The 20,203-nt window shown below is 46.5% G+C and overlaps 1 protein-coding gene across 6 annotated transcripts; it reads right to left on the reverse strand.

The window, feature by feature from the left end:
* Window positions 1-2,808: 2,808 nt before the first annotated feature.
* On the reverse strand, window positions 2,809-10,266 carry LOC124677697. Of its 6 annotated transcripts, none has more exons than XR_006994198.1 (7): window positions 10,140-10,266; window positions 10,001-10,070; window positions 8,030-8,086; window positions 7,491-7,573; window positions 6,970-7,066; window positions 4,023-4,950; window positions 2,809-3,254 (listed from the first exon to the last, which is right to left on the reverse strand). XR_006994198.1 is itself a non-coding variant. In XM_047213660.1 (6 exons), the coding sequence occupies exons 3-6, from the start codon at window positions 6,996-6,998 to the stop codon at window positions 3,077-3,079; spliced, it is 414 nt and encodes a 137-aa protein (XP_047069616.1). In that variant the 5' UTR covers window positions 6,999-7,066; window positions 7,491-7,573; window positions 8,030-9,020; the 3' UTR covers window positions 2,809-3,076. The 6 variants fall into 6 exon arrangements, 1 of the variants encoding a protein (XP_047069616.1); XR_006994194.1 differs by lacking the exons at window positions 10,001-10,070; window positions 10,140-10,266 and adding exons at window positions 5,367-5,441; window positions 6,642-6,686 and having other exon boundaries at window positions 8,030-9,020; XR_006994197.1 differs by lacking the exons at window positions 10,001-10,070; window positions 10,140-10,266 and adding an exon at window positions 8,631-9,020 and having other exon boundaries at window positions 8,030-8,486.
* Between the last annotated feature and the right edge of the window lie 9,937 nt (window positions 10,267-20,203).

Raw genomic sequence — 20,203 nt, forward strand, 5'->3', positions numbered from 1 at the left:
GTTGAGCCCGGCGTATACGAAAGATAATAGTAAAACTAATCCAAGAAGAGGCCTAAAAACCAACACAGAAGTCGATTCCCGAACAACCCCTCTTGGATCGGCAAACTATAACTTACGCACTACTGGATCGTTCAACCCGTTTGCAAGGCCTGACCATGCGGATATCAAACTAATCCTTGAAGAACAAGGAACAACTATAACAGATCAGATCTACTAAATAAAGTCCAAGCAAGATGCTGCCCTTACACCCAAGATAGGTGCAAAGGCAGCTAGATATTTAGGGGCCGCATAACTAAGCAAACATATCAGAAAAGTATCGATGCTAGCCCAAAAACATCTATGATAACGGTATTGCTCGCCATCAACAAGGCTTCGGTACGAGCAACACAAGATAACGAATAAATCGATATCGCCTAGATCGCAAGATGCGATCTAGGCAGCATGACGCTTACCCTAAGAAACCCTCGAAACAAGGGGTGGCGATGCGCCTAGATTGTGTTTGTTGTGAACGTGATCGTCCTCCCTTCTCAATAACCCTAGGTACATATTTATAGTCCGTGGACTTTCTATCTTTGGAATAAACCTAACTGTGTACGAACCAAACTCTATCTCTTAATTCTAAACTAAAACGTGATCTACTATAATGTACAGATACACGGGCAATCCAGCCCAAATTCTCGCACGAGGCCGATTCGTAAATACTTTATGTGCATATCCTCCAAGCCCATCTCAATCACGGCCCATCTTCCGATTTGGCTAAAATCTGGTGATAACAGGTTGTTATTTGGATCTTATCCATGTGATGATTTAGAGCTTGTGTTTATTCTCATGACAAGCTCTAGTTCATCAAGAATGGTTTTTGCACGGGCAACTTGTTGCATTTTCGAGATTGGAGGTTTTACCGTATGTCTTTTTTAGATAGGTCAAACCTTTCATCATTTGTTTCTATCCTCCCTTGTTGGACTATGATGGTTTCCCGCATGATCTTGTAGAGCTTGTTCCTAGCTTCAAAACAAGCCCAAGATCATCAAAATCGGAGTCCGGATGCTAAAGTTATGCCCGTTTTAGTTTTGGTGTTTCGCAGCTTTGCCGTGCCGGATATTTTGGAAATATCCGGCCCCTCGAAATCGGCTAAGGACCGTAAGAAAAGCAGCTCTGGACAGGGGCCGACTTTTGGCCGGATTTTTACCAGGTTTTGTCCCCGAGGCCGGATTATCCGGTGGGGGCGGATTATCCGGTCCTTACTTAGGCCGGATTATCCGGCCCCGGTTTTGCCCAACGGCTCGATTTTCTTGGGGGTATAAATACCCCCTTCTTCCTCCTTGGGCGGTGGCTTCTCTCACTCTCTCTCTCCTCCATTGTTGAACTAGAGAAGCTTGCACTATCTCTCAATCCCTCCATGATTCTTGCCCCCATTTGAGGGAAAAGAGAGAGGAGATCTAGATCTAAATTTCTACCAATCAAATCCATCTCTTTGTGAGTGGAACTCTCTAGATCTTGATCTTGGTGTTATTTGTGAATTCCTTTGTTCTTCCTCTCTTATTCCCGCAATAGCTTTTGTAGCTTTGTTGGAATTTGAGAGAGAAGGACTTGAGCATCTTTGTGGTGTTCTTGCCATTGCATTTGGTGCATCGGTTTGAATTCTCCACGGTGATTCGTGGTGGTGAAAGCAAGAAGGTTGTTACTCTTGGGTTCTTGGAACCCTAGACGGATTCTACGCCTTTGTGGCGATTTGTTGGGAGCCTCCAATTAAGTTGTGGATGTGTGCCCCAATCTTTGTGTAAGGCCCGGTTTCCGCCTCGAAGGAAATCCCTTAGTGGAACCGTGACCTAGGCCTTTGTGGCGAGGGTCACCGAAGATTTAGGTGAGGCGCCTTCGTGGCGTTCGGTGTGTGGTGTGAGTACCGCATCTTGGGGTGAGGCCTTTGTGGCGTTGGTGTGCATCGAGCAACCACACCTCAAGGTGAGCCTCTTGTGGCATTCGGGAGCACTAAGCAACCGCACCTCTCTACCGGAGATTAGCACTCGCAAGAGTGTGAACTCCGCGATAAATCATCATCTCCCGCGTGCCTCGGTTATCTCTATACCCGAGCTCTTTACTTATGCACTTTACCTTGTGATAGCCATCGTGCTTGAAGTTATATATCTTGCTATCACATACTTGCTTGTATTGCTTAGCATAAGTTGTTGGTGCACATAGGTGAACCATTGCTTAGAATAAGTTGTTGGTGCACATAGGTGAACAATAGTATATAGGCTTTGGGCTTGATAAAGTAAACGCTAGTTTTATTCCGCATTTGTTAAGCCCATCTCGTAAAAGTTTTAAATCGCCTATTCACCCCCCCCCTAGGCGACATCCGTGTCCTTTCAGCAATACTATAATATTTTTCTACAACAGATTTGTGAACCCTCTAGGCTCTAATCCATGCTTTAGAAGTTGTCTAAGAGTAATAAGATGGGGACAGGGTGCTTGCTCACCTCACGCGACGATGTGGCCGAGGGGCATCTAAGATGCTAGTCAGTGGAGGTTGTCACCCTTGGGTGTGCAAGTAGAAGAGGCCACGAGCCGCAATTCATCTCCGAAGTTTAGGAGGAGCACCTACATTAGTAAGATGTAGAAAATGGGAGAGCTCTATTAGCTAGCCAAGTGAATCGTTGTTTATATCCACCATACCAAATTTTATTGATAGTAAAAAGAAGTTGATCTTCAGGAACACCAATCCAAGGTTCATCATGGAGAAGTGTAAAGTCTTACACGTACCAAAGCTTTCACTTAAAAATTGAGATGTATGTTAAAACTCACCCCATCGATCTGAATCCTCACTGGTCTGCCCTTCTCATAACACTGCAATAAAATAAAAATGCAACGATCCCGTGAAAATCAAACAAATCAACATGTAAATGGAAATGGAAATATGTTTTTATAGGATTTATAAAACAAAGTCGATAAGTTAAACACATGAAATCATAATGGAACAACAATGCGTACACGCAATTAGGAAAATAGCAAAATATGTTAACACTTGCAGTTTTTCAGAGACAAATAGAAATAAAGCTAAAAATAACAAAAATAACATCTAAATAAGATCACTGCAATTCGGTCTTAGAGGCCACTGCGAGCGAGCGAGCGCGCGCACACACACACAAACTAATTCTAATAGGTAGTTGCACCGCCAAAAGGTGCAGCTTCTGCAGCATAGCTTCCAGCATGACACCGGCAGGATCTCGACAGTCTTCTCAACAACCTCCATTAGGCTGTAACAAAACAAAACAAAACAAAAAATAAAGCAACATTTAGATCACCACAGAAACAAAAAATGTTCGAGAATAAAGGGAATGAAATACTAATGTGTAAACATATGAAAGTATTTGTAAACCAGGAGTATTATTTGCACTTGGATATAGCATAAGAACCCAAGCCTCAAGATTTGCCTCCATTGGTGAATAAATTAAAATTTAGGTATTTTTAGACAGGGATTAGGTGATCTATCATTACAAAATATATAATTAGTTTTATAACAATTTGACAAATGACAAAGATTTTGTGTGTCCTACCGAGACCAAGAAATCGATAAGTATATGTTCTCAAAATGATATCAATCAATAAATAGATGATACCACCTAATAATCAGAAGGAAAGCACCCAAGATCTTACTTGCAGATGACGTATAGTAACTATGCTCGAAGGACAAAAAGTACCCTAGTTATTCTTGCAACATGTGCTCGAGGGCACACACTCGGCCTCGACAACAATCTATTGACAATGATACTCAATAGGGGTAGTGTAATTGCTTTTTTTGGTAGCCAATCAATAGAGTGGAGTATCGTTAGTTCCCTGATCCAGCTTACGTACAGTTCCTCAACAGCCTATCGAGATGAACCGAGGCCCGAGGAAAAGCTCTCGCCCATTCTTGCCATACAAAAAGCAAAATAATACCTACTTTTCCCAACGGGGAAATTTAAGGTATGAATCTCTACCTGGTACCAATGCGGCCAGCAATCTAGAGGGAAATACAAGCTGACCTGACAACCTTTCGGCGAGACGCAACGAAGCCTTCCAACGACGCGTGAGGAAGAATTGAGCCAATCCGGCAACACCTGAAAGAGCAGATCGACAGTGAAATTGAGAGTAGCTGTGATTGTTAGTAGGAGTATTATGTTCCTTTGTACAAAATAATTTGCTCTTCCTTCGTCACCACATGTGCACGACAGTAAATAATATAGAATGAAGGAGCACGCTAAAATGTAGAGCTGGCTAAATAATTCCTAGCACTATCTAAAATAATCCAGAACCTGTATCTCCATTCACGCCACCCAACCAATCTCCTCGCGTGACGTCGCCCACAAAATATAGGGCAAGTGAATGCAAGAAGTTTCTAATAAGATCAAACTGTAAACTAAGTCGTGATGAGACAGTGATCATCCAAAATTGTAGCTCAAGCAAATGATAATAAGTGCATACAGAAGGAAAAGGAAGCACGTTACATTGTTTCAAAGAATTCGTAAACCACATGCAGCAATGGTTCTGAATAAAGGAACTGAAAATTTTCCTCAACAGTGGTGCTACTACACACACACACGCATATCGTGTATAATTGCACAATAGCACATAGCAAGAGAAAATAAATTTACCGTATGCTAAAAATAAGAATAATAACATCCAAGTTGGTCACCTGACAGTAATTTATCCGCACAAGTAGATCAGCAAACAAAATTAAAAGAACACAAAAGTTGTCGTTAGCCAAAAGGGGAAATAACATAACCACATAGGAAATCCTTTGCTTTGTGATTATGCATGGTCACCAAGTAGTTTCCGTACCGGGTGAACACCTTGTGCGACTTATCATCGATGATGAACACCAGGTCTGGCGTGATTGTATGCAGCAGGTCCCTTCCTTGATCTTCATGCCCTTCTTCCACACTGCAAGTCAACTGCTGGGATCTCCTCCACCTGCATCGTTGTCATGAGTAGGATTTAATTATTTTTCGTGTACAAAATCATTTTCCCCTCTGTCAACTCATGTGCATATGACAGTATATAATTCAGAACGATGGAACACGTTAAATCTAGAGCTGGCTAAATAATTCCTAGCACTATCTGAACCAAAACGCATGGATGAATTATTTCGTGGCAGTGACTCAAACAAGTTTCAGGCATCATTTACTGAAATAAGTATTTTGCTGCAAGGGCATCGCTACATTTCTTACTAAACAACCTAACTGATGTAGGTGCTCAATTGCACACTCAGGTGTAATCAGGACTAACTAAGATAATCTCCACGGAATATATTCTTGCTTATGAATATTAATCATCAGCACCAAATAAGCAACACACAAGTTTTTAATTACAGAAACAGAGGTGTGAACCTGAGAAATATTTGCCTGTCATGAGTATATTAGTTTAATTCAAAGAACCTTGTGAACTGAATCTCATGAATGAACCTTGCATAAATCAAAGGAAACACAATAAGATGCCTGTCATGAGTATATTAGTTTAATTCAAGGACTTCAATTACGTTTAAAAGATGAAATCTGAATGAAACATCATATAGATTTCAGAAAATATCCTCTTGTGAACGGGAAGAGAAGTGCAGGCCACACAGATCTACAACTAAATAAATTACATTGAAGTCCTAGCATTAGTGTATTTTAGCGATCTCATTAGTGTACTTTAGCATTAGCTTTTGGACACGCCTAGCATGACCCTTTGTAACCCCAAATAGAGAAAGAAAACGAATCGAACAAACATACTAATGGAGAACTTGACAATGGCGGGCACGAAGGCCTGCCCTACGGAAGACGGGACAAAGAGAAGACAAGAGATAAGTTTTGTTAATCTAATAGCAATCACACTGTGAAAAGATCATGGTTTTTAAGGCGTCGCTTAGTCGTCGCCTAGGCGTCAGAGCGCCCGGCAACGTCAAGGCGTCGTCTCCGCCTTAGATTTTTGTCTAAGGCGTCCGATTTGGTGTTTTGAGGCGTCCAGGTCGTCGCCAAGGCGGAGAAAGCGTCGCTCTGGTCGAATTTCGACGCCATGGACAAGGTCGAGCGGGAACACAGAAATTAGGCCAGATGGGAGGAAAATTGGGGGCCAGAGAGAGGGAAACTATAGAGGAAAGAGAGGAGAACAGACCAGTCACAGAATCGAATCGATTGAGTGAGAGAGAGGAGCTCTCTCCTCAGGCGGCCAGCTCATCCTATGCCAGATCTTGTCTCACGCGCCCAAGCCCAACAGGGAGGTGTGGCTGCTTCGTCGGGGACGATAGGGGAAGGTGGGAACTGGGAAGGGTCGCCGCAGGTTGGGTCACCGCCCGGTTGGGTCGCCGCCGCCGGCTGGCTGCAGGCTGCTTCGTCGGGAAGAGGTAGGGACGAGCGGTTGCAATGTTGCATCGTGGATTCTGGTAGGGTTAGGCACATCTGGGCTGGGCCTTATCCTAAATTGTGTTGCTGGGTTAGGCATAACTGGGCTGGGCTTCCCCTCAATAAAAAAAACTGGTCTGGGCTGGGCCTCTCCGATAGATGGCAGTCTATGAATAAGGCGTCGCCCCGCTTTGCGCTTTGAGCGCCTAGGCGTTCAGGCGCCCCCCCAGCGCCTTAAACCGCCTTAACGCCTTGAAAACCATGGAAAAGATAGTAACTCACATGAGAGCGGCTCAATACATGCAGTCATCAATTCATCATCACAATCTGGGAGACAAAATATGACCAAATACAAACAGAGGCAGTGAGCACAAGGATCAGAAGAAGTGTACTGAATTATGACCAAATACAAACAGAGGCAGTGAGCACAAGGATCAGAAGAAGGGTTCAAGATCAAAAGAGTATCAAAGAAAAACACAACGCTTAACCATCATGCCATCATTTAAAAAATATGAATATTTATCGTTTTGATGACCTACTCAGGCAAGAGAAAAGAAGCACCCAAAGATAATACTAAAAAATTATCCAAGATCTAAATAGGCTTAAATACCTCGCCATACACTTGACCACATGAATCATCCTCCATATAACCTAAAGCGTCTTCAAGTTTTCCCTCTGATTGTTCCCTGTAGGGGATGTCATGAAACCTAAAAAATAAACGTTGAGCAATCACAAAATTGGTAACCATGTAAGGATAAAGAAAAACAAAATTGTTATTAAACACGAACCAGCTAACAAATTACATGTCCCAATAAAATCAAACATCATGTAGCAAATCCATGCACATCGTTGTCATGAGTAGGATTTAATTATTTTTCGTGTACAAAATCATTTTCCCCTCTGTCAAGTCATACTCATTTTTGACCATCCAAACCAGAATTTGAATTCTCTAAAACTAACGGTGGCCAGCAGGTTGGTGCCTTGTTGCTATAATATAATATAATCAGTGAATAAATTAGTCATATAAATTTTAATGCCGGCCTTCATTTTTCTTGAGGCAGAAGACTAATATAAAGTACTTTGCAGTACAAGCCATATAATGCCAGAGAGTAGTAAACAGTTAGAATGTACCTATATTGATTGTTGCTGAAGAAATGACGCGGAAAGCAGACACAGGCTGGATGCCCCAGCAGTCCAGGAAGCATAATTACAAGCTGTAACAACAACAAACAATCATGGAGTATGGCTCATTACCTAAACAATTGTTTTAGTTCAGCTGTTAGCTAGTTAATCATTCAGTACAAGACATTGGATGGGCTAAATTATCTACAGAACCAGGGGATAATATGAATGCTGCAAGTATCTTGCTGAACGAATAAAAGGTTAATACAAACCAACAGGTGTGTATTTCCTATTGTTTCCCTCTATGTGCCATGAAGTGGGAAATTTGGCCGTGCAGAGAGAATAACAAACCAATAAAAGGTATTACACAAGTATGGATTAGAACTGCATATTAGAAACAGATCGCATCTACTCAGAAAGAAAATACATGTATTATACAAGTTTGGATCAGAGAACTACGTAAAATAGTTAAATATGTATAAACATTCAAAATTAGCTGCAACAAGATGTAGTTGTATTGGAAGGCATACATAATATATATGATGTACCTTTGATATGATAAACTACCCAGAGCATTTTCCATCACAGGTTCTGCACATGTGTCTCTGTCCACATACAGGAGTACAGATTCAGTCATCTCAGTCGGGCATGAAAAAAGAACACCATCAGGCTTCTTTGAGCTCATGATAGACCATAAAATGCCAACAAAATATATAGGAAAATATGAGTCTTAACTAAATGCTAAAGCAAAGCTACTGAAATTCTAACAAAAACCTGACGTGCTCACTAGCTCTATAATCCTAAAGGTGTATTGACTAATTGTGGAGCCACCTTTTTCTAGAGGCAATCTCTCTTTTTTCTAGACCTATGTTGATTCCCGTATCAGACACAAATATTCAGTCTCATGATTAAGAAAACAAATAGCAGATAATTAGTGAGAAAATAGCTCACCTGAATGTCTTCATCTACCTCCTACAGTATAATTTGTACATCATACTGCAATATCTGTCAAGCACTGACACAACAGACTAAGCCAAACATATTCATAGTCACAATGTTCGGATCTAGTTTTCAGATAGATCTTACATGAGTCCAGAGATCTAAATGAAGAAAAGATATCAGAACTGAGAGGGGGAGAGATACCATTACCTCAGTTGTGGGGGAGGAAGAGGCCGAATCTTAATGAGGAGAAGCGACATAGCTCAGCCATGAGGAGAAGTCCATGAAGAGGAGCATGGACGGTGGCAGAGACTCGCCACCTCGCGCGATGCGGCGGCGGCCCGTGATCTGCGACGTGAGGTCGGTGGCCGGAGAAGAATCGGCTTCCAGTTCACCTCTTCCTTTTGCTGCTTCTCTGCCTCGGTCAAGATCCCCATCCTCATATGACGCCTGCTCTCTCCCGCATCAACCGCCAGAAAGTTACAAGTGTGGAGGATGGGGAAGTTGATGGGGTGGAGGATGGTGGCGGCCTAGCCACCTCATGGGGCACCGCCGCCGGCTGATCGTTCGCCGCCATGACGAGCTCGGTGCTCGGGGAGCCTCTCGGGACGGAGCTCGGCGAGGAGAAGGATGTTGGGTGGAGGAGACGGAGCTCGGCGCGCCTCGTCCCTGCGGAGACTGGCCGCGCCGCCCCTTGCCCGCGCCGGCGGCTCATGCCGAAGGTCGGCCGTGCCACCCGTCGCCGCGCGCCGGCGGTCCGCAGAGGGACGTGGTGGAGACAGAGGCGCGTGTGCCGGCGGCCGCGCACGCGCAAGGAGAGGTGGAGATGGGGAGGAGTGGGGATTGGGGGGAGAGGACGCGCGACGACGAGCCGGCGGCTAGGGTTTCCATCCTGGATGCTCTTCTCTTCTTTTTATATGTCCGCGGTGAAATACCGAAAATACCCTGCGGGTTGAGATCCACTGCCTGGCGCCAATGCATACCGACGGAGATCCCAGCCGCAGTCGCCGACAGGCGGGCCCGAACGATGGTGGGGCCCACCAGCAGCCTCAGGCAGGTAGCACAGGGCCATTACATGTCTTTATCTAGTGGGAGGAGAGGCAAGAACGAACGGCTGAGATACATAGATGAGGAGATCCGACGGCTCACGTGCGCTGAGCGCTGTGAGGCCCCCATTGGGGGGCATCATATATACCTTCAGATTAGTATCTCCATGAGAGTTAGGAGACGACAGTGGAAAAACTTATCGATGAAATAACATTTAGCCACTACCCAAACTGCAAGGCCATATGCTAGCGTTGTGGCAGCCACCGCGGGAGGCCGGTCCAATTTCAGTTGCTCACCTTCGCTCTCAACCCAGGGTGCTACTAAAATAGTAAAGATCTAGATACAACCAAGATACAAGCTATTATCCACGGGAACACAGTAGATCAGAAGGGAGAAAGATCTAGATCCAATCCAGATACACTGCTAATTAAGGAAACAATATGTGTACTAAAAATATATCAAGTTGGACAGCTGCTCGTAGCCTGGATAACTTGCCACTGAAAAAAAATCACCTCCTCCAATCGGGAACTCACCTCATGTTGAAGAGACGATCCACTAGGTTGGAGAGAGCTCTCGTGGCCTGATGCACAACCCTCCTGTTCCCTGCAAGAGGATACATGAACCACCACAGAAAATTTCCCCAGGGGCTGACGCCGAAGAAAGGACCTGTACCTGGGGCGGCGGTGTTGAAAAGGACGCCGAGGATAGTGGACAGATGGAGCAGCGATGACGGAATCGCCATGGATACGCCACGCGTGCGAGCTCTTGGCCGCGTTTCCATCCACCGGGAATCGCCCCGCGCACAGCTTCCTCGGGGCTTGCCACGCGCGCCGCCTGGAATTCGGGAACGCCAGCAAGGGAGGAGAAGGAACTGAACTGGAGGAGCTGGGTCGCCGTGGGCTGGCGAGCAGGAGGTGACAAGGGCGCGGAGACGCGGGATCTCCATGGCGGCAGCGGTAAGGAGCCAGAGGTCGCCGGATCTGGCGAGCTAGGAGAGCCTCGCGGAGGCAGTTTCCTCACGACGGGATGCCCGGATCCCCACGATAAAAAAAAGCAGGCAACCTAATAAACCAAACAAAAATTACATCGGGTGGTAGGAAGCTTAATTTAACTACTCCTGGGTGTAACTACACCCATGTCTCATATACTACCATACGGAAGTAGTATGTACCATACTTTATCGGTTTGAGTATGTTCTTACACTATATCTAAGATATTCTAAACCAAGTTTGGTGAAAAAAAATGCAACTGAGCATGTAGTTTGCACTATATAGCCGAAATACATGCATATGTATACGTAAAAATGAGTCTACGTACATACTGCCTATACTGCCTATAAAGTATTATATATACTACCAAAATAGTCTAATATACTTCATACTACATGTACATACTCTCCGGTATGATAGATACTCTCTAGATTATGAGAAACACGCGTGGGTGTAACTACACCCGGGTGTAGTATGAATATATCCAGGCACCATAGTATCCCAGTTAGTTTACCTATATATATATATATTCATTACGAGAGTGGATTTGGTGATTAGGGGGATACGTGAGCATCCAATTATCACCGTTGGATTTGGTCCACCACCGTTGGATTCTGCTACTCACTAACGGCCACTACCTCGTCGGCCTCCACCTCCACCTCGCCGGCCTCCACCTCGCGCATCTGAGGTCGCGCCATTGTCTCCCTGGCCAAGCGTGTCGCCGTGCACCTTGCCTGTGTCTCTCCGACCTTCCACTCGACGCGCTAGATCGCGTCGATGCACGTATAGTGCTAACGCCGTTAGACACGTGTCGAACAGAGGAGGGGTGCTCACGTATCCCCTGATCACTAGGTTTCATATGTATTCCTTAATACTCCATACTTCCTTTGTTCCCTTTTAATTGACTTTGATTTAGTACATCTTTGTACCAAATTAGAGTCAATTAAAAGAGAACGGAGGAAGTACATGCTGAACAACAGCTTTGCATATATATCATTTAATTCCACAAAATGCAATGAGCGGACAGATGTTAGAAAAGCAAAAAAAGTTATGGTTTGAAGCTAATAATATTTGTCATCTAATACATGTCATTAGGTTATTTAATAACATGTAGTAATATAGGAGACCCCTGTTTGCTTCCATGTATCAATTCTGGGAATAGTAATTTGTGGTTTCTTGTTTATTGGCAGCATCTTGACATCACTTTCAGAAGAGACCCGACCAACTACAGGCCGAGGATCAACAAGCTTGACTCTATCAAGGACCGGGAGCAGAAGTTGGCAGCATCGTATTACTATCTTGATGACTGAGTGATGCTGGGAGATAGATTAGTGAGGCTAATCGGAGAGCTTGGGCTTATTTAATCTTTTCTTTGATTCTCGTCCTTGAATTGTGATAGGGCAGCGATGCCATCAGCAGGCAAACTCGTTGCCTAAGTGGAAGAAACAGTTTGTGCCAGCAGCAGATTTCAGCCTTTTTTGTTTGTACTGTATATGTAGTCACCTTGGGTCGATTTGGCTGGTCTGCGTTCGCCCCCTAATTAGAATATTTATGAATAGGAACCGAGACCTGACTAGTATTGCTAGTGCTTTCTCGTGTCAGTCATCAGTTAATCAGTTGTTGATTATCAATGTCGATTCTAGAGCAAAGATGCATCAGTTAGTCGATTTTGCGTCTACTGTTAAATATTGTGTGCAAAGATGCACGACCATTCAATCACACACACATAAAACAAACTTGATTATCTAATCGGGTGCTTATTGTCATGCTAGTTTTGTGTACAATTAGAACATCAATCAATTCATTTTAGAACAAGAGTCTGCACTTATTATCATTGGGAAGTACTTAGGGGTACAAAAAACAGGATCAGGAGCGTGGTCCATCAATTGGTGGCGGCCAGGATCTAAATTGAGAGCACTACGAGCTAACTTGTGTGATTCTACATTGACAGCTCGCTCTTTGTGGTGTAGTGACATTTACTGAAGTTCCGACGACTCCCTCAAATCCCCCTCCGGTTCATGAGGAGAAACTCAATAAACACAGGTGCTGAGTATGCTACGACTGCTACAACCTGGTTCTTGTTAAGAACCTTGATGTTAGCGCCGCCGATTATCACGTGGATCCAGGTGGGTAGAAGGGGAGGAGAGGGGTGTAAGAAGATATTCTGCAAAGGGCATATGACGAGAGGACAAAGGAGTAGGGGATAGCAAGATAGAGGTGGACAAGTCAATTATATAACCAAACGACTGGTACTGCTAGCTTTTGGATACTAACTTTGTGTTTGGTTGTTTGTTCAGCGTGCATGCAGACATGTACGCGGTCCATGAACCGAGCGCATACCGCAGCATTTTGTCGCCGTTTCGTCGCCTCGAAGGTCGTCAAGAGATTCATCCTACATTCCAAGCGATTGCATTCATCGTAGAGCACGATTTCATCATGCGTATGCCTTGTTGCATGCGGCCATGCGGGTGTAACCTGCTGTACCTATTACACATACGCAGTGGTTGAGCTTGAAAGAAAAAGCTGGGCGGGCCAACTAAAGGATAGCGCAAAAAAAATTGACAAGCAATTTTTGGAGAAAATAGAGTGAAACATCCGACACGACGAGTTCTGGCTCTTGAATGCATATGCTCTGTGTTTTAAACACATTTTGAAATGAAATGTCAAAAATCCTGAAAAAATATTGGCGCGCATATCTCTGCGTTATAGGTGCACACAGTCGTCTCAGGATCAACAAATATCGTTTTTTCGTGAAACTTTCTGTGAGCACATAGAATGTGGAGCTGGACCCGCAAATATTTGTTTGGAATTTTTTAACAAGTTAAAATGTGTTCTTTTAGTAAATGCAGAGTAAATTTCTGGAAATTTTAATTTCTCCATCAAATGACTAAATAGGAATTTGAAAGAAGAAAAAAAAATCATTCCAGCCAAGATAAATGATCTCCTAAATTGACTAACCGCTAGCTTTTTTTATATAGAATTGATTAACAAGCTAGCTACGTAGCTTAGATAGGAACGACAATAATTTTATTGAAGAAGAATGAACAAGCAGTGAAAGAAACGTGAACATTCTTATGAGTACCTAGGAGCTCTCGGTGCATGCTCGCTGCGAGTTTGCCGACCTGCTTGCTCGTTAACTACTTTAGTTTGCTACTATCAATGGGTTAGGCCACCGATTATGCTTAGGTATAGATATTTTTGGAGAAATGCTGGGCGGGCCACGCCCCGGTTCGGCCCCTGAGTAGCTCCGCCAGTGCACATATGTACATGCACTACATGAAACCGTCAAGGTGCCGATGACTTTTTATCGGGGGCGTCAAGTTCCCAACAGGGCAGGCTACGAAGAAGGTCGTCGGCACAAAAAAAAAAGGTCGTTGGCACAGACTCGGTCTGTCCATCGGCATAGAAAAGCCGTCGGCACAGGGGTCTCCGCCGTGACGGTAAGGCGACGCCCGTGAATTTTCTTTCGCCCTCTAGCCCAACGCCAACGGCTAAGCCGTCGGCACAAACCCTGATTTTTTTTTCACCCCCACCCTCGTGGATCGCCTTTTTAAGTTTCAAATGAATGGTAGAAAATGATTTAAAAAATTAAATTTTTTAAAATAAAATCTTTTGAGATTCTTGTATGTTACTTAACCTACTATTAGGAGAAATTAACAAATTTGAATTTGACTTTTTCTGCAAAAAAGTTTATTTCTCGGTAAAATAGCATTTTCTTTTGCATATGACGTGGGAAAAAAAGTATAACCTATCAAAATGATCGTCTTGAAAAGTTACATCACATTTTAACCATTAATATTTGGTACTTTTGTTTTGGAGAAGGAATTGGTATTTCAAATCTTCCAATTTTAAGAATTCTTCAATAGCGTTGATACTTTTCTTTGGTAGCTCAGTATAATTCTCTGGTGTGCTCTTTTTCTTTTGCATGAAAGGTGACCTTACTTTCAGCACAATTTATCGCAGTTCTTGTAGTAGAAAAGTTCTACCAATAATAATAGATAAGTTATCATCTTCAGGCATTTCTAATATTACAAAGTCTGCACATTAATAACAATAATAGGAACATCTTCACATATACCAGTAGGAATAGCAGAAATATTTTTGCCCTCTAGCCTATGCCGACGACCAAGCCCTGATTTTTTTCCTCCATGGCCAAGGTGCACATCTAAATCTAGTGGACATAGGATGACACCTAAGCAAGTGATAATAAAGGTGGGCTATGCATTTTCCAGCTCGACAATACCCGACCATCCCGTTTCTTGGATCTAGGTATACTACTAATATATTTCCATGCTGAACAGGCTGTTGATTTCAAGATACCCGTGTATGAGGAAACACTGAAGCACTTGGCCCCATATCTACAGTCAGATCCAACGACTTCATCACAGATTTGTGCAGTTTCCATGAGTTCTACATCCAGAACAGAACTGCACCCTCAATAATTTTTTCAAAATGTAGTGGAGCCGTGCGAGCATTTTGGGAACGCGAGTTGAGTTTGGTTCCTAGTTCTGGCAAATCTTGGTGGCATGCAGCATAGCAGCATGCATGGAGCGTATGCTTGTGCTAGGAGGAAAAAACAGCATCGCCCCTGTCATCAATGCTCCACAATCTATTGTCGTCTACATACTAACTCGAATTTACAGGTATGTAGAGCCAAGTCCCTCGACGGCAGCATCTGATAGTAGTACAGACGTTCTTCCAGCGTGTCGAATTTGGTAGCGATGAAAACGATTTTAGTGCCAAGTATTTAGCAGCAAATATCACAGAGCCCTGAATTGAAGTGTTTTGGCCTTTTGCCCTTTATTATTACTTGATGTGGGAGCACAATGATAATTTGGCATTCTACGCTGCGTCATGACAATGCGTGTCCCATCTGAGGCCATGAGAAAATGCAATGTGATGCGATGTGGTTATGGAGGTGGATGCAACCGGGCGGCAGCATGCATGCGCCAAGCATGAGAGCCGTTAAATGCTGCCAAAGGTTGGTTATCAAAGTTTTCTCGTGTGTTGGTGGCCGGAATGGCCTCTCTTTCCTCACGAACTCGGCAGAGCCCCTTTTTTTTTTTGGTCCACGCCGTGGCTTTAATTTGTAGTATACCTTCCATGACTAGGGCTGGACAAAAAGCTCGAAGCTCGGCGAGTTAAATGAGTGCTCGTTTGCTCGACTCGTTTGAGCTCGCCTCGTTTTGTTAACGAGCCGAGCTGAGCATTATTTTTTGCTCATTAAGGTTAACGAGCTAAACAATCGAGCTGACTATGTTCATGAGCTACTCGTTAAGATCGGTAACAAGCTAAGCTTCACCAGTTTTGACTGCGAGTCACTTTAGTTATCTCAAATATTTGGCAGGAAGGGGCCAAACAAAATAGTGTTCTTTAACCATGCTTGAAACTCCTACATTAGGATTTAAAAAACTATGTTCCTCTCTTCCTCACCAAGGAATGCACACATGTTTATTTTTCACTGCCTCCTTAACGATCCTTAACGAGCTGCTCGCGAGCGCTTGCATGAAGATAATGAGTCGAGCCGAACAATGATTTCAGCTCGTTATTCTTAACGAGCTTAACGATCCGAGCCTTAACGATCACTAGCTTAATGAGCCGAGCCTTAACGATCCGAGCAGCTCGTTAGTCCACCCCTATCCATGACTGTCCCGGCTCCCATGGTAGGTGGATTCCTACAATGCAATCCGATTATTTTCTTTTTTTTCAACACAGAAGATTTTATTCTATTAAGAACATTTTACAGATATTAGCGTGAATGGAGTCACGCTAGATACAGAGAGAACATAACTACCCCGGTTGTGATGGTATAGGAGGATTCCTACAATGCAATGTGATTGAAACAAAAGGGACAACAACAATCGTGAGCCGGGAGAGTATTAATGGAAGCTGCCACCCGCCAATTTGATGTCATTTGGAATTTTTTTTTGCAGTCCGCAATTCTCCCAGAGAATGTATTTCCGCGATATACTTTTTTTTAGAACTTGCAGTAGGTCTGTGGCCATTGTATTAAACTTTGATAAAATAGTTCCACACGATTACATCAACGGACCTCGCAGCCAAACGCCTTAACCTACTAAAGGGCAAGGCACAGACCGGCGTAGGAAACACGATACCCAACCCATCTTGCCGTTCTACCCCTACCAAGTGCCCTAGCATGGATCCACTCCTTCCATTCGTCAATGATGTGGTTGGCAAGGGCGGTCGTCGTGCACGAAGTGGCATCAAAGGCTCGCACATTGCGCTCGAGCCAAATCGATTGCAAGGAAAGAAGAATGAGCGAGTTAGCTGCTCTCTTCTCTTTATCGAAAAAAAGCTGCTCTCTTCTACTTTCACATGGACTGTGCCTCAGCCTTGGGCCACCAAGCTATCAGCGACGTTGTAGGGAGGGGAGAAGCCGCTACCACCCCTGTTGCCGAAGCACACGGCCGGAGCCACACCGTGTGCAAGTGCACTGGAGGAGCAAGTGGTCGAGGGTTTCTCCATGCATCTCATAGAGGGGGAACGTCCCATGGTAGTCAAGCCCACGGCACTCAAGACAGTCGGTTGTACAACACCTGCCCACTACCGCCAGCCATCCAAACATCTTGAACTTGGACGGGGTGAACAAATTCCAGACCTGCATGGCCCCCGGCTTTCCACTCGAACGAGTCCGAAGCCCAGTCGACAACCTGCACTTTCCTAACCAGCCTCCAAAGATTCAGGAATTGGACAACAACGTCAACTGTAAGCCGCCTGACGATGTCCAGTGCTCCCGGTTACCACGAAAGCCTTGCTGCACCCTGGTGGCTCGCGCCCGACTAGGACGCACAAGAGCAAGGACAGCGGGCGCTACAGGTTCAGCATTAAGTCGCTGATCCAAGGGTCTGGCAAAAAAAACACCCGCGCTACCAAGCCCACATTGATGCGAACTGCGGCGTTGAAGAGGGCAAGGGAATCTTTAGACACCGCAAGGTCCAACACCAGCCATGGCTTGCATGAGCTCATCCGCTGAAACCAAATCCACCACGCCAAAGGGAGGCATTAAGCCATCTCAGGTTATGGAAGCCAATCCCACCAAGCGATTTGGGCTGGCACACGGAATTCGAGGCCACCAAACAGTTGCCCCGCGAGCTTCCTCCTACCCGACAACTTGTCGATGAGCTGCAACACCTAGGGCTCCAGGTCCACCGCCATCAACTGATAAATGACAAGAGAGAACGTTATCGCCATTTGGACATAAGCCGCTCACCCCTGCTCGGACATCAAACACACCTTCCAAAAGGAGAGCTTCCTGGCTAGCTTGTCGATGAATGGCTTCAACGTGGTGCTCCGGAACTTCAAATCAACATTGCTATGTTTATTATCACTGAAAATGTTAACTTTTTTTTATCGTGCATACTTATTTTCACCCCGTGGAAACATGTGCTACATAGACGAAGCTGATGGTTAACATACATACATACATCCACCTTGAAGACCATGTGGAAAACATCGTAAGAGACTTTGGTTTGAGAATTGAGAGGAAACAAGCATGAATGCAGGTATGGTATGGAATGGTATGGTAGGAGCACGTGGGGCCAGAGCCCATGACACAACGATGTATGTTTCTCAGCAGGGCTTTAAACAAGAGAAGAGAATCAGTTAGCCGTCGCTGGAAGTGGGAGGTGCCATTGCCAAGTCCAAGTGGCAACTAAACCAAACCTGACATGTGAGGGCATCTCCAACCGGGCGACCCAAACGGACGCGCTGGGCCGTCCGTTTTGGGCCGTTTGCGTGGCCGCCTAGACACGCGGACAGCGCCCCGCGTCCGCGTGTCCCTTTGGGTCGCACGCGGCGCCCAACGCGGCGACCCAAAGAGACGCCACGTGGTTCGTCTTCGTTGCGCGGCGCTGCGCCATGGCAGGCCTCGACGGGACAGCCATGGTGGGCGGTGGAACGCGCGGGAAAGATCCCGCGCACACCAAGATTCCCGCGCGCACCAAGGTTCCCGCGCGCGAAAACGCCATTGGCGCGCGCTCGCGCCCAAGTTTCCCGCCAGACCGCCGGCTATAAAAGACGGCGGCGGTCTCACCCAGACCGCATCACCGTTCTCTCCCCTCCACCTTCTCCGGCGCCATGCCGCGCACCCTTCGAGGCCACATGGGCCAAGCTCTCCCTCGCCGCCGGGCCGAGGTTCCCGCGGACGGACGAGGAGGAGCGCGCGGACTCGCGGTGGGTCGCCGACGACGAGGCGCTCCCGCGTCGGCCGCCGAGGCGGCGGCAAAGAAGGCCGGTGACGCGGAGATGGGGAGGCGGCCGCGGAGGGCCGGCACGAGACCGCGGACGGCCGGTACGAGGCCGCGGAGGAGGGGCGGCCGCCGCGGAGGAGACCATCGCCGCGGAGGACCTCGCGGCCGGCGAACATCAACGCCGCCATCGAGGAGCGTCTCGCCGACCTCACGCGCGTGACGAAGGAGCACGAGGGCATGCGGCGGGCCGGCCGCCGCCGCTAGGGCGACCTCCGTCGGCCGGAAGAACGAGGCGCTCGCTATGCGAGCAGCCCGTCACCTCATCCGGATGCTGCCGTCGCCGAGCGGCGCGCCCGGGAGGATGTCGCGTCGGCGGAGCGCGGCCGGCAAGAGCGCATGCGCCGGCGGCAGGACAACCACGAGGCCCGGAGCCGCCGGCCGCGTCCGCCCGGAGGCGCGTACCGCCGTGGAACGCGCCGCCTGCAGGAGCTTGAGCTATGCGGGAGCGGATGGTTCCGCCGCGAGAGGCGGAGCGCGAGCGCGCCCGAGGTGCGCGGACGGAAAGGAGGAGGATGATGGCCTCCGTCCAGGCTGCCGAGGCCCGCGCCGCCGCCGACGCGCCACCCGGCCCGTAGGAAGCCGGAGTGGAATCCTCACGCGTACGAGCCGCCCGCGTCGAGTGAAATCCACGACCTCGACGACGAGCCGGCGAGGAGTCGCCGGCGAGGCCGCCGGCCCGTACGTATTTAGGATAGAAGTAGTAGCTAAAAAAAAATTGTAATGAGTTCTATTTAATGAAAAATATTATTTATGCCTATGACACGCGGGCCAGGGGCGGACGCGAGCGACCAGCCTTTCGCGTCCGCGGCCACGCAAACCCGACCAAGATTTGGGCCGGGTTTGCGTTGATCCGGACGCCGCGGGCATCCGTTTTAGGGATGGATCCGCGCGCTGGGCCGGGTTTTTGTCCGGCTGGACCCATCCGGACACGCGGGCGCGGGATGGGTCGCCCTGTTGGAGATGCCCTGAGACACCAATGGGTGAGTCAAGCTGAGGCAGGACAAGGCCAGACACCCATCACCACGATGGAGGGCGATCGGAAGCTTCAATGATTGTTGCCGTGGCACGACCCGGCGTCAGAGTTCCCCTGTTCTACCACATGCCCATGTTTGTTTCTCCCCACTGGGTGAAGCCTCTCCAGCCAACTCCTCCCTGAATCCGTGATGCTATTCTGCATCTGACTCTCGTCCTGACGCTTGCAGCTTCCGCTTCTTTGATTATCGCAAGTTGGGTGATAAATTCCTTCATCAATCCATTCCCCTGCCGTGTCGTGCTCGCGAGTGCGAGTGAGTGAGTGATGCGATGTGAGACCATACCACATGTGGATCACAAGTACTCTCTGCTTGTACGTACTTATGCTGCTAATCCCTTCCGTGCATGAGATGTGGTCAAACCTAAATGCTGCAAACTTTGAATAATTATTACGTTTTAGTAAAACTATACATCTGTAATGTTGACTAATTACAGAGTATTATGT

The sequence above is a fragment of the Lolium rigidum genome, chromosome 7 (genome assembly GCF_022539505.1).
Source record: "Lolium rigidum isolate FL_2022 chromosome 7, APGP_CSIRO_Lrig_0.1, whole genome shotgun sequence".
Taxonomy (NCBI): Eukaryota; Viridiplantae; Streptophyta; class Magnoliopsida; order Poales; family Poaceae; genus Lolium; species Lolium rigidum.